At 44.8% G+C, this 15224-nt stretch overlaps 1 protein-coding gene across 4 annotated transcripts in view; it reads left to right on the top strand.

Moving 5' to 3' along the window:
- Positions 1 to 6297: 6297 nt before the first annotated feature.
- LOC146359734 (uncharacterized) overlaps positions 6298 to 15224 on the top strand; it is an 86411-nt gene continuing 77484 nt past the window's right edge. For 2 of the 4 annotated variants that reach the window (XM_084827995.1, XM_084827993.1), the window contains exons 1-3: positions 6298 to 6427; positions 8664 to 8778; positions 13273 to 13373. In XM_084827995.1, coding sequence (XP_084684121.1) covers positions 13290 to 13373 — 84 coding nt within the window. In that variant the 5' untranslated portion in view covers positions 6298 to 6427; positions 8664 to 8778; positions 13273 to 13289. The remainder of the gene's footprint in view (positions 6428 to 8663; positions 8779 to 13272; positions 13374 to 15224) is intronic. The other 2 variants (XM_084827997.1, XM_084827994.1) reach the window with 1 other exon arrangement.

Raw genomic sequence — 15224 nt, 5'->3', positions numbered from 1 at the left:
TTCCTGTCTAAACATGCATAGGAGTGTGCCCTTAGAGGCAGGCCCATGAGCAGGGCCTCTGAAGCTAATCTCAAGGCCCACACAATTTTGTATGGGAACAGGTGGTGCTTCAAATAAACTGGCCACAAACTATCAGCACTTTAAATTGAGCCCAGAAACACACAAGCAACCAGTGCAGTTGGTACAGTATTAATGTAACATCTTCTGACTGCCTGTCCCCAAGAAGTATCTGGATAACTGTATTCTGTACCAATTGAAGTTTCTGAACCATCTTTCAAGCAGCCCCACATAGAGCGCATTTTAGTAGTCTACTGTGGAAACAACTAGTAAACAGGTTGGGTAATCTTGAATAAAAGATAATGACTGGGCGAAGGGGGCACTGTTGCATAGTTCTCTACTGAGTACACAGCAATTCGAAAAACTGAGTTTTTAATACGCCGGTACAAACGCTGGAGTGCTTCGCTCTTCTGCTCGTGGAAGTCAGTGGGGTTGTGCTCTAAGACTTAAACAATGACATGATTGCTGGAAGGAAGTGCTGGTAGCAGCTTGAACTGGAGCTCTGCAAAGTAAAATAGTGTGATTGAGAAAGATAGCAACAAGGGGACTGTCCACAGATGAGGTCATTTTGCTTCTAAATGTTAATTGCAGCAACCCAGCTATAAGCAAAGGATGCTTCTTGTCTATGCTGGAACCGAGTTCCGAGAGAGGATGTTTGCCAATAATGGGAAAGCGTGGTGTCTTTTTTATTGTTATGGGCAAGACTCCATGAAGGGCGTGTCCACGCATATAAAGGTTTAGTAGTAAATGGGTCAATAATAAAATGCAGGTTAGTTTAAGGATGAAATGGCAGGGGTGGGGGGGAACCATGTATGCTGCGCAATGGAGGAAAGGCAGGGATATAAATGTAATAAATAAATAATGTATCTAAGGGATAACCCCTATGCTTCCTTAGGGGGCCATTGGATGAGGGGCCATTGGATGCAGCGGACCTCCTACCTAGGTGGCAGCAGAGGTCCTGCCTGGACAGCAGTGGAAAGTTCCGCCACCATTGCAGCTCCGCCATTGCAGCTCCATCTGCGGTACAGAAGGAAAACGGGCATATTGGAGGGATACTCAGGGGAGGTCTTGGATCCAAAGCCCCCTCGTTCCCTGGATGTGCTCCCAGAGAGGGCAAAAAAAGCACACTTGCCCTGGACCTGGCATGCTTATTTTGCCTCTCGTTGGAACCAGTGGGAGGGGAAATGAAGATAAGGAAGAGCCAGCAGAAAAAATGGGTGTGAGGGAAAAAAGCTGCCTTCGACATTGGGTCCTGGCTGGCACATGCCCAGCAGGTCTTAGGAAGTGGCGGTCCCTCCTCCACATATGCTCCCCGCTGCATAGAATTGCTCTGTAAGTAACAATCCAGTCATGTTCAAGTTTACCCTGATGTACGTCCCAATGAATTGAAAGGGGTTATTTCCAAGTAAGTGCAACTGTAATGTTGAGTAGGTGTGTTTACGCATGTCAGAATTTCCACTCATGTGTTGTGGGAAGGTAGAGAGGAAATATCCTTAAGGTTCCAGAGGCTCCTTATCATTGTACGTTTTTTTAAAATGTAGAATATATTGGTGGTTTCAATAGAATTGACTTTAAATCTACCCAAAGGATGAACCAAAGAAAACACGATCTGTTTTCTGTAGTAGTAGATAACTGGCACATTTCCTGCTACATTTTTGAAAGTATAGACTGGGCTCTGAAGGGAGTGGTTCCTGCCCAGAGTGTACATTAATTAGTACAGGGAGCTGCCACTGTGTTTCTCCCAAGGAACCATATGGGGAAAGTGACATGTTTTATTGGATTAACAGTACTGTCCTATGCAGGTCTACTCGTCTCACTCCAATTGAATTAAATTGGTTATTCTCCCAGGTAATTACGTAGAACAGCCTTCCCCAATGTAGTGCCTTCCAAATGTGTTGGATTACAACTCCCATCATATCAGCCAGCTTGCCCATAGGCCATGCTGGCTGGGGATGGTGGGAATTGTAGTCTAACACATCTGGAGGGTGGCAGGTTGGGGGAGGCTGGTGTATAGGACTGCAGCTTAAGTAATGTGCAGCTAAAGGGTATGCAAACTTTGGAGGAGATGCAGAACTCTTAGCCATGCAGAATGGAAAGTTAACTCGTGCTCAGCTACAAACACTGTCAGGCTGCTTACAAATCCAAATTAGTTACTTCAGTTTTAGCCAGCGTAGTTGATGTTACCTGCTCCTGAACTGCTCATAAAAGAAGAGAGCAGTGTTAAAATGATGAAGACATAATAGCATATATTCTTCAAAAAAAGATGTAAAATTCTTAACTTTTCCATTGATGGTTCAAATGTTAATATTTACAGTAATAGGACCCACTCTTTATCTTTCCAGGGTATGTCTATCCACCACCATGTGTAGCTACCTGCACTGTAGGAAGTAAAGTCCAGATCACTAGGATGCACTTATGTGGCTTCACAGAGCTCGGTCATCTCCTCCTAGTGAAAAAAAGTATCACATATTTTTGTACTTCAAATGTTGTGTTAACAGAACAGAAATAAAGCATACCTTGCTCAATAGCCCTGCTCAAAATACCTAAAGCTATTTGCATATTTTCATGCGACTGCAGCCAGAATCGGCAGCCAGAATATTTTAAGCAGCCTTACTTGCAATTTAAGCAATCTCCATTGCTATCAATGAGACTTATTCCCAAATAAAGGTATGGGTTATAAGATTACAGAGTCATTTAAATTCTCCATGCTAAGCTATTTGGAAGTGAATTCAACTGAAATTGATGAGATATACAGACTTCTGCCTAATATGTTTAGGGCACCAGAATGAAACAGGTTTGTATTAGCTCAGAAGGAGTTGTAGAAACCAATACTTTTATTCAAGATAGTTGTTTTTTTGTGTTTTAACAAGGTCGTGCATTTTAAATCCTTGAAAAATTATTGACATGGAGGGAGCAATCCTATGGCCGCTAGACAGCGGCTAGATAGCCATAGGATATCTGGTTTTCCGGGAACTGACCTCCTCCCAGTTCCTCACTGCCTCTGAGGCAGCGCAGAACAGCCCCGTCTTTTGCGCTCGCAAGAGGAGCACGGAGCGGCCGAAAAGGGGCATTCTGGGAGGCGGGGAGAGTGGAAATGCCAGTACGACACGTCCAATGTATCATACAGCAGCCTCTTCCCCCGCTTCACCCTCCCACAGTTAAACAGCCGCAATCAGTTGTTTAGCTGAAAATGCAGGACAGGAGAAGCTCTGAGAGAACAATCCCCTCCGTGCTTCTCCTGTCCTTCATTGGATAAGTGGTCACCTCCGAGTTTGGAGGTGGCAGTCTATCTGAATAAGATTGCGCCCTAATATTATTTAAATTCTGTGAAATTATGAGTATGCTTTCAGTATTCAGATCAAGAGGTTCTAAAATAATAAAACTCTGTAGGTAGGTGGGTCATCTGCCCCCTTATATCAGCATCAGAGAGGAAGTGGTCATTTTTGGAGAAATGCTGTCACAATATTGCCCTTATTAATCCCCCTAGGAGAGTTCATTTTTGTGATCTCAAAGCTAGCATTAGCCTTTTATTTTCAGTTGGAACATTTGTCACATTCCATCAGATACATGGTATGCTGCGATTTGCTCGCTTCACTTTCGACTGCCATGGAAGCATGTTTATAAAGGGAAGCATCTTGCACTTGTTGCCAGCTTTGCTCAGTATATAGTCATAACCAGCTGTCTTTTCACTCTGAACTTCAGTTCTGTGGCTGTGACATACAGTTATATAGCTAGAAGCTCACTTATTTTACATCTCAAAATGCTTGGGTGCAGTATGTCCAAACACTGGTTGTGTGTGCCATGTTATACTATTCCTGGGCATTTCCTGGTCACGCCTTATGAATACTGGTAAAAGCAGCAGCATCTGTTTTGCAAATGAAAATTGTACTTAGATTTCCTTATATTTCGGTCTAGAATGTGGCACGCCCTTTATGTTCTTATAATGCTCTTCTAAGCACATTCATTTGGAAGTGACCTTCCATAGGGTTTATTTCCAAATAAATAAATACATGTGCAGCCTGATCCTCTTCATATTTATTGAATATTCTGTTTCCAGAGTGGTAACTGTGTTAGTCTGTTGCAGCAAAAACATCAAAGAGTTTTGTGGCACCTTAAAGTCTAACACATTTATATTGTGGCATAAGCATTGGTGGACTGTAGTCTGCTCCATCAGATGTATGGAGTATTATCCTGAGTTACAGGTAGATACATACATGGTGTGTGCATGGGAGGGGGCAGTGGAAGATGAGGTCAGAGGGGAATGAAATGCAGGAAGTATAGACAGTGGGCAGGATCCAGCATCTGCTTTCATGGATGGAAGAGCTCCCTCTGGTGGAAAGGGGGAGGCAATATTCGGCAATATTCCCCCCTCCCCCAAAAAAATCTGCTCCAGAGCTTTGTGGGACCCTCCAAAACAGTGGGGGAGGTGGCACTGGGGGCTGCAGAGGGAGGGAGAATCAGCAAAGATCACCTTCCATCTCCCTTTCCAGTGATACGACCCTTCTGAGCAACACTTGCTTAGGGAATGCTCCCCCCATTGGAAAAGAAGCTGGGTCCTACACAAATTTCTATATTAATAGACCCAGATGCCAACTCGTCCCCATGTCTACCCTGGCATCTTGATTACAGGACCGAATAATGTCATCCACAAGATCAGGGTTCATTTACTTGCTCATCTGCCTATAAGATTTATGTCATCCGCCAGCAATGCCTTCTGCATTCTGAAAAGGACAAACAGGCCAGTCTCTACATGAAAGAATAAATGGACACAAGTCAGCTATCAGAAATGGCAGTTTTCAAAAACCAGCCAGGGAGCACGTCAACCTCTCAGGCCACACTGGGTGCTTCTAGACAGAGGGCTCCTAGCCCTAGCAATCAGAAGGCACCATGCAGCTGTTCCATCTTTTTCTCCTGAACACATTTTCAGAGTTACAGAAAAAGACATTAGAAGCTGTAAGACAACGTGGGAGGGTCATGAGTAGAAAACAATGATGTCTGGAACACCCCAACCCCAACATCCGTGAATGAAGCAGAGTGATGATGACACCATAAAAGCCTTGTCTGGGAGCACCCTCTGTCACTGACTTCAAGGTGGCCATTTTTGAATAAAGGAACTTCAAACAGAGACTGCAATGTGAATTTACTGAATTCATCAAGGGATTCAGTTCTATCACCCATGGTTTAAATGAGGATTTTTTTTTTTTGGTGTGTGTGTGGGGGTAATCACCCTATATGTGTGAATTAGTTTATCCATGCAAGGATGTCTGTGTTATCACTGTTTTGTGAATAACCACTATTAAGAACACAATTGTCACTGTCTATGCTTCTTGCAATTCATTTCCCTCTGATCTTACTGTTTACATTTCACCATCACCATGCCTACACACATAGTACTATGTGTTATCCAGTAACTCAAGATAAAATTTCATGCATTTAACAAAGTGGACTGTAATCTACAAAACCCTAGGCAAGAATAAATTTAAGGTGCTACAAGATTCTTTTTTGCTTTTACTGAATTTAGTGGATCTAAAGTGGCCATATAAGTGTGGCTAAAAAAGTGTGCCTAAGATAGGGGCGGGCGGGGGGGGGGGCGCTATTTGATCATTACAGGACAGGGGGCAGGTCAGGATACCCACCGAACCCAATACATTCTAAGGGTTGTATCCAATGGGACTCTAACTTAAGCCCCATTCATATCAATAGTTCTACTTCTAAGTAGGGCACAGGGCGAAATCCTATGCATCTTAATGATATAGGGCGGGACATGTTTTTTAAAAAATAAATAAAGCATGTTTAGACAGAGGCTGGCTGGGGCATGCTGGGAATTGTAGGCCTTTCCCCCCTGTCTAAACATGCATAGGGGCTGCGCCCAGCAGATACAACTCCAAGGGCCCCTCGGACAAGCCCCTTCTGCGTTTGGCCAGTTGTGGATGGGCAGTGCCTAGAAACCTCTGTGCAAGCAACCCATCACCTCCCTGGGTGTAATGGCCGTTCCAAAAATTCAGTATTTCCCTATCGCCATTCAGAAGGAACCCATAGATCTGAACAGCCATTCTCTGCCACTGGTTTTATTTACTCGGTTTATTTTCCGCGCCGTGAGGGACTATTTCAGGGCGAGCCAGAAGTCCGCGCCTGCGCCGGGGAGAGGAAGCCTCGGCGGCCTCCTCGGGCGCGAGCGCTTCCGGGCGCCGCTCGTCCGCGGACTGCGCGGCTCGAGCCGAGCCGAGCCGAGCCCGAGCCGAGCCGGAGAGGGCGCGGCTGAAGGCGGACGCTCGGCTGCCCGTCCGAGGGCTGCCGCGGAGCTTTCCCTCGCTGCGGCGAGGCGACTGTCGTGGCGTCGCGGTGCGCCCCGCTCCCCACGTTGCTCGCGGTAAGTCGGCCCGGGGCGTTCTGCGCCAGCAGCGGCCCCGCGGCGCACGGAGCGTGCGTCTTGCTAGCGGGGAGGGAAAGTTGAGGCCGCCGCCCGACCACGGGAGCAGCTGTGCGGAGGGAGGAGTGCCGGTGGCTGAGGTAGCGAGGCGCTCCTGAAGGCAGGCGGCTCCATCCCCCCGTGGAGGCTGGTGGCTCCGATTTCGGCGGGGCGGCGAATCCTCGCTGGGTTTGGGGCATAACCAGCCAGCGCTCTCGAGGAGCTGTCCAAGGTGCTGGACCCCCACCCCAAAACAGGTCCAGCAGCTTGGACAGCTCCGTTAGAGTTCTGGCTGGTTCTGACTGGAACCCAGAGTGGATGCACTATGGATGCCCCACTGAAATCGAAGCCACCAGCCTCCACTGCTATCCCCTCACTCTGGAGGAGGCTGAGCCTGGCTCCTAGTCAGTGCGATTTTAGCAACAAGCCAAGTCAGCTGTGGCCTAGGGCCTCATATTATGAGGCGCCTCTAAATATGTTGGTGATAGCTAAGATTTATTATACTTGAAATGTCTTTGGCTTAAATCATCTCTCATACAAAACCCACCACCCAAATTCTGACCCCTGACCTCCCCATCCCATCCCAATCCACACCCAATCCTATCCCCTTCCGAGGCTGCTGGACGACTTGCGTCATCCGCAGGTTGCTCAACCTCACCTCAGACTTCAGAGGAGACAGTGGGAGCTAGCCTCCCAATGCATTCTAAAGTCCCATTCCACACCAGGCATCATCTCTGCTAATCCCCTGTATGGGGGCCTCTGAATCTTGACATGGCTTAGGGCATCGCCTTGTTATAATCCAGCCCTGCTCCTAGTTCTTCCCAGGACCTTAAGGCAGAGCTGCCTGAGTAGCCTGAATAGGTGCTCTGGACTGATGTTAAAACTGAACACCCTTTTGCTCATTCATTATTGTTCTTTTTATCCTTGGGGAATCCAGCTAGAGCACAGATCTCAGTTTCAGTTCAATCCCGGCATCTCCAGGACGGGCTGGGGGAAAACCCAGTCTGAAAGCCTGGACAGCTGCTGCCAGTTGGAGTAGACCAGCTTTCCCCAACCTGGTGTCCTCCAGATGTGTTGGGACTACACTCCCATCACCCCCAGCCAGCATGGCCAATAGGGCTGAAAAAGACCCTTGTCTGAAATCCTGGACACCTGCTGCCGGTTGATGTAGACCAGCTTTCCCCAACTTTCCCAGTTGTCATGCTAGCTGAGGATAATGGTGTTGTTATCCAAGACATCTGGAGGGCCCCAGCTGGGGAAGGCTGGTGTAGACAATACTGAGCTAGATGGACCAAGCTAGGTGGTCTGACTCAGTTACAAGGCAGCTTCCTTTGTTCCTAAACGTACACTCCCCTTGCAGAGAAGTTGAGAAAAGAGTGGCATTTCCTATTGCAAGAGTTCTATTTTCAAGTTCTAAACTGCAAGCCGTCCAATATTTCACAAAGACAAACAGGGACAACTTTGGGTATATATAATATCTCTTTTCTTAAACCAAGGGGCAATGCCTGAGTACCCTCTTGCCCTGCTATATTACTCATTGCTGAATGCTTGCTTTTGTTTACTCTGCGATAGCCCTTCTTCACCGACATCTGAAGCAGGTGTATTAAGACTCCTTTTAAAAAACAACAGCAATTTAGGAATGTTTAACAGAACACTTAATCTCATAGCAGAACTGATTGAACTTATAAAATCATTGCAACACAAAATGTTTAGCAGCGTTTACTATCAGGACAGGCTGGGTGGGAAGGAAAGCTAGTACACTTCCTAAGTAACAGTGCAATCCTATACATGCCTGCTCCGATGTAAGTCCAACTGAGTTCAATGGAGCTTACTCCCAGATCAGTGGGTGTAAGATTGCAGCCTAATTGTGATTAGGACCACACTCTTCACATCAGAACTTACTTTGTTCAGTTTCACATTATTCAGAAAGCCTAAATCCAGTCAGGAATTGAGATTGAAAGAGAAGGCTGGTGTTATTAGAAATCAAAAGAACTGTTCTGTTTGGTTAGGGTTGTTGATGTGCCAAATTGTGGCTTCAAAAGGGACATTCACAAGACAGAGATTAGTTACACCACTGGTTGTGTCCGGGGAGGTCAGGGAGTTAAAGCATACATTTCATGGTGGAGAACATAACATAAGAAGAGCCCTGCAAGATCAGATCCAAAGTCTGTCTAGTCTAATGTCCGGTTTCCAACAGTGGCCAAGCAGATGGCTCTAAGAAGCTCCCAGGAAGGGTAGGAAGGCAAACAGCTCTTCCCTGCTGCCCACTTCTCCAACTGGAATTCAGAAACACGCTGCCTCTGCATGTGGAGGTTTGTTTATTTATTTATGATTTGATTTGTAGCCTGCCTTTCTACCAAGAAAAATGGCACTCAAGGTTTACTACCTTCTGATAGGTGGAGTTGTGACTACACAGATCTGTATCAGCAATTGTGAAAATGTAGCCAGGATAAATGCAAGGCTACTTTAGGCAACACGCCCTTGTGGTTAGCTCAGCGTTCTCAGACTTTCTGAACTTGTGCTCTCCTTCTAAACTTGTGCTCCTGACTTCACTGCAGCTCCAGTAATCTATCCCACAGGTGCAGAGATCCATAGGTAGTCACATGCTGCATTTGGATTGGCTGCTAATCCAACACTGGCATTACAAGAGGTTCAGTGGAGACTGGTGGCTCCTGTTTCAGTGGGGCTGTGATTGCATTCTAGGTTTCAGTCAGAACCAGCATGATAAAGGACAAAGAAGGCAGGTGTCAGGGTGGACACTGAGCCCATAGAATCCCAGAGTAGTTCTGAGGAAGAGCAGTTGCTCCTGGGAGAGGAGTGCGCTCCTCTTTCCCAGGGCCAACAGCTGACGGAGATTCCTCCCACCAGCATTCCTAGCTTAGATAGCAGTCCAGGGAGTGACAGAGCGTGGATAGCAGACTTGGTGGACGCGCGACGCCGACGCAGAGAGCGGCGCCAAATGGAGGGCGCAGAAAGGAGGCGTAGTGCCCGGTTGGCACGCAAACAATGGCTGCGCCCAGAGGATCCAAGGGAAAAGGGGAGGGACTCTCCCTAGTCCTTAGGTTCAGGGGTCTGCCAGTAATTCCCTTTCAAACGGGGACCAACTGTTCCAACTTAGGGCATAGGTACTGTGCTGCTCAGATCTAGTTGCAAACGGTAGACTTGTTAAGTTGTAAAAGAAGAATAAAGCTTTGAAAGGTTTGTCTGTGTCTGGACTTGGCTACTGGATTAGACTGAGAGTGGCCTCCAAGGAGCCCTTGACAGCAGGGACCTAACAGAAGCAGATGAGTTTAAGAAGAGGTGGAAAGAATACACAGAAGAACTATACAGGAAAGATCTGAATGTCCTTGATAGCCATGATAGTGCGGTCACTGAACTTGAGCCGGACATCCTAGAGAGTGAAGTCAAGTGGGCCTTAGGAAGCATTACTAACAACGAAGCTAGCGGAGATGACAGTATTCCAGCTGAGCTATTTAATATCCTAAAAGATGATGCTGTTAAAGTGCTGCACTCAATATGCCAACAAATTTGGAACACTCAACAGTGGCCACAAGACTGGAAAAGGTCAGTTTACATTTCAGTTCCAAAGAAGGGCAATGCCAAAGAGTGTTCAAACTACCGTACAATTGTGCTCATTTCACATGCCAGCAAGGTTATGCTCAAAATCCTACAAGCTAGGCTTCAGCAGCAAGTGAATCGAGAACTACCAGAAGTAGAAGCTGGGTTTCGAAGAGGCAGAGGAACTAGAGATCAAATCGCCAGATTTGCTGGATCATGGAGAAAGCAAGAGAATTTCAGAAAAACGTCTATTTCTGCTTCATTGACTACACTAAAGCCTTTGATTGTGTGGATCACTACAAACTGTGGCAAATTCTGAAAGAGATGGGAGTACCAGACCACCTTACCTGTCTCCTGAGAAACCTGTACGAGGGACAAGAAGCAACAGTAAGAACTGGACATGGAACAACCGATTGGTTCAAAACTGGGAAAGAAGTACGACAAGCCTGTATATTGTCGCCCTGCTTATTTAACTTATATGCAGAGTACATCATGAGAAACGCCGGGTTGGATGAATCATAAGTCGGAATTAAGATTGCTGGGAGAATTATCAACAACCTCAGATACGCAGATGGTACCACCCTAATGGCAGAAAGCGAAGAGGATCTTAAGAGCCTCTTGTTGAGGGTGAAAGTGGAGAGTGCAAAAGCTGGTTTGAGATTCCACCTTAAAAAAACGAAGATCATGGCATCTGGCCCCATCACTTCCTGGCATATAGAAGGGGAAGAAATGGAAGCAGTGACAGATTTTATTTTCTTGGGCTCCAAGATCACCGCAGATGGTGACTGTAGCCATGAAATTAAAAGACGCTTGCTCCTTGGGAGGAAAGCTATGGCAAACCTAGACAGCATAGTAAGAAGCAGAGACATCACCTTGCTGACAAAGGTCCGTCTAATCAAAGCTATGGTTTTCCCAGTAGTAATGTATAGCTGTGAGAGCTGGACTATAAGTAAGGCTGAGCGCCGAAGAATCGATGCTTTCGAACTGTGGTGCTGGAGAAGACTCTTACGAGTCCCCTGGATTGCAAGGAGGTAAAATCAGTCAATCCTAAAGGAAATCAACCCTGACTGCTCATTGGAAGGACAGATACTGAAACTGAAGCCCAAATATTTTGGCCATCTAATGTGAAGAGAAAACTCCCTGGAAAAGACCCTGATGTTGGGAAAGATTGAAGGCAAAAGGAGAAGGGGACAGCAGAGGATGAGATGGCTAGATAGCATCACCGATGCAATGAATATGAATTTGAGCACACTCCGGGAGAGAGCGGCAGACAGGAAGGCCTGGCATGCTATGGTCCATGGGGTCACGAAGAGTCGGACACAACTTAATGATTGAACAACAAATGATTTCTAGGAGACTTATTGCTGGCTTAACAACCTTCTTCTCTGAACTGTTTGGGAAAAAGAACAGCATAAGTATAATCAATAAATAAAATGCCTTTGTTAAGGCACATTACAAACAGCTTGGAGATTTGCTGGGCTGAGCTCTATCTAACAAGGATGTATTCTTCAGCTGGCAAACTTCCTCAGATATTCCAATGACAAAATTCCATGCATTTGAGTAATATCAAATATTCTTTAGAAATGTAATACTCCCTTTTTGGAAAAACGTAGTGGATGAGTTTCTCGGGCAATGTGAATTATCTAGTTCAAGGTCTGCCCCAAGGCGAGATTCTCCACATAGCAAAGCAGATCCACACCCATTAGTTCCCCCTAAAATATTCACAGTGCACAAGCGGTCCAGGCTCTTCATGTGAGAACTACCAAAATCTTTCAAGGAATTGTTTAGTAAACTTGCAGATTTTGTTTGTTTTCTACTATTTCTGCCACTTTCTGCTCATGAACTCCAACTTGGTTTCAGCAGCTGAACCAAACCAAATGCTACAAGGGGCTTTGCCTTTCCTAGCATGAGAGTCCTTTCCATTGAATATCTCATTTCCTGTCATAGTAATCTCTTATGTTCTGAAAGAAGGGGTATGGAGCAGGGGTGCACAATCTGCAGCCCTAATTTCATACAGCCCTCGGCCTAATTTCAAAAGCCTGTCTCATGCAATCAGTTCAGACCTTTGATCAGAGTGATCTGTCCCTTCCCTGACAGCCTGCTGGGTGGGAAGGATCAGGGAGAGAGAGAGCAAAGGATGTGGCCCAAAGAGAGAGAGAAAACAATGTTGCAGAAAGAGAAAAGGGGTGACTCACCTATTTTTGGTTCTGGCCCCACCCACTGCCAACATGCAGCCCCTGACAGAATTACCTGCAAGGGAATGCAGCACTCAACAGAAAAAAGGTTGTCCACTCCTGGTACGGAGGGAGAGGAACAATACCAAACACTGAAGGTATCATTTAAAAGAAGAAGAAAATAGAGATCAAATGTTGTTCGTATATGTATCCCACTCTGAGATACAGCAACATGTTGATGATCATTTAGTAAGCTACTTCATAGTTGAGTGCAATTTGAACCTACATTACAGTCCAGCAGTTTAGCTGCTGGACCACACTTGTGGGTGAAAATAACCACGAAAATAGTTGCTCAATAAACTTCAATTAGTGAATTGAGTTCGGTATTCAGTTTTGGAAATTAATAGGTAACTTTAATATACAGGATGTAGAACTATTTCAGAAAAAGTGGATTGCAGGTGGGCGGGAGGGGAGAGACAGAAGGCTCCCAACAACATTCATTGGAAATGTCTAAACTGATATAAAACTGTCCAGTAGTCACAGGCATTACTAATGCGTTGTGTTGGAAGCTTAAGCACAGTAGCTCTGGCACAGACAGAATAGGTGTGCCTCAATGCAGTTGGAGGTTAGTTCGTTGAATAAGTGTGTTTGAACTAGAGCTGCCTTTTTTCAGAAATCTTTGAGAAGAATAATCCTAAACAGAGTTCAATATTTACTATAAGGAAGATTTAATTATTTAAAGAGAGTTGATTTATTAATTAACTGATGACGAGTAAGCCTTTCCCGTAAAATCTAGCATTACAATCCTTAGGTGTTTTTTCTGGCAGTGGCAGCACCCTATTTGTTTAATCTAGGCTGCTGCTGGTGCAGCAGTTTGAGGACTGAGTTGCTCAGGTAACTATCATGTTGCTCAGGTGAATAGTACGTTAGTTTGGAACAGAAGCCTTTATACAAATGCCTAATGTTGATTTAAGAGTTTGGCAATTCTAACCTAATTGTGGTTAGATGTGGTAATGTTGTGTTCTTTGCAATGTATAAGCTTGTTTACCTTTGTCTTTCACAACGCCTCACTAGAGAAACGGTAATGTGAGATGGCTACCTGCTTTCAGCGTTACAAGAAGAGTACGCTTCCTTCACTTCTGGATAGTTACCTGCCAGTTAATTGCAGGAATCAGGTAATCCTTTTAAAGGAGTCACCAGCCATGAATGTTTTTCAGTGTGACTATTGTAATAATTATATTTGAACTCTGTGATAAGTTTGTGTTGTGGTTCCTTCCTCTTTTTAATAAAGTTCTGTGATATAACACAGCCTTCTCCAACCTGGTGCCTTCAAATGTGTTAGACTTCAACTCCCATCAGCCACAGCTAGCATAGCTAACAGTCAGGAATTCTGGGAGTGTAGTCCTAAACATCTGGAGAGCACCAAGTTGGGGAAGGCTGATATAACAAGTATCTCTTGGTTTTAGCACAAGTTCTACCAAGAATCTTCTTCATTGTGAATTTGTATTGTTAAATAAGGTACTTTTTAACCCAAATTCATGACCTATCCAAGTTACAAAGCAAACAAGGAATTGTCAGAGCTTAAATGATTCCTCTGATTGGTGGCTTGCTGTAAATGTATATAAATTTTAAAACAGTCAGACAAGACTGGGTTGGGGGAAATAAACCCTAATTATTTTAAAAGGAAAACATGAAAAGGGAATCTTCTAACATCATCATCGTGCTTGAAGACTTGAACCCATGTCCTTTAGAACCCCAAACCAAAATTCTATGTATTTATATATTTAATTTAAAAATGATTAATGCAACAATGCTATACCTACTTACCTAGGAGTAAGCCCAATTAAACTCAGTGGGACGTATTATTGAGTAGACATGTATATGATTATCTGCTTCCTTTCCTGGAGGATTTTGAGAGGAATTACCAGATGAGTACCTAGAATAGCTTGTGAGTGACTTTTGGCTTGTGACCTTAGACGCATATTCCTATGGCATGAATCTATATCAAAGGGGACAAATTTTTGTATGATTTGGTGACTATCTTATATATATAATTCAAATTTGGGAGTTAGTTGGTCATTCCTTTTTTACTTCTTTCCCGTTGACCGATTCTTATGATACACACTTCATTGGAAAGCTTTTGGCATGCAGATTCCACGAATAACAACAGTTTTCACTATAATTCAAAGTGGGGAGTCTATTTATGTCCATAATCCTTTTAAAAAAAGAATTAGGCTATCTTCTATAACAATGTACTTTGAAGTTTCATTTTTAATATCAAAAACATGTCAAGTATAATTGAACAAACAGAATTGATTCCAAATTGGAGCAAAATGAAATATGAACACAAAAACAGTCTTTGTACACCTTTATAAACACAGGTGCAGGCCAAAGTACAATGATATGCCAGTAACGTATGGCCTGTAAGCAAATCATGAAGGGATTAAGAGACACCTACAGTTAAAATTAACCCAGTCAAAGTTTAGTTATTGCTCAGAAAGGAATTCTCTAGCTGTTAAATTTAACAAAATGACATTTATATATTCCGTGCATTACTAACATGCCTAGGTGTCAAATGCTTACCAATAACAGTAACTGGCAGGAGAACTGCGAGTCTAAGCGGGCCTCACATGGCCGCCTTAATTTTACCCCTCTAGCCTCTAGAGAAGAAGCTTCATGCCCTGCCTGTATGCTGCCGCATCCGCCTTGGCAAGGCTGCATATGCAGGCTACCCATCAGCCTTTTGACGAAAGCAAAGCTCTGGCCAGCTGTGCATCGGTCAGTATCTCAAACCAGCCGAGGCGTAGGAGGCACTGTGCCTGTCGGCGTGCGTCCTGCAACCAATATCGACAGGTTTGATATCGGCAATCATGTCAAGGTTTGTGAACACTGCGATGCCGTGCTTTTCAGTGGTGAATTGTCAGCCTTTGGCTGCCATGGCGGAAAGGTTTTTCTACCACCGCTCATGGTTCCGGACTTCAACTGCAACATTGTCACCAACAGCTCTGCTCTTGGCAAGCAACACC

The sequence above is a fragment of the Heloderma suspectum genome, chromosome 1, assembly GCF_057233095.1.
Source record: "Heloderma suspectum isolate Gila_16-S chromosome 1, 16-S_ref, whole genome shotgun sequence".
Taxonomy (NCBI): Eukaryota; Metazoa; Chordata; class Lepidosauria; order Squamata; family Helodermatidae; genus Heloderma; species Heloderma suspectum.
Note: the sequence above shows the minus strand (reverse complement) of the source record. Positions and strands in the feature narration are given on the sequence as shown.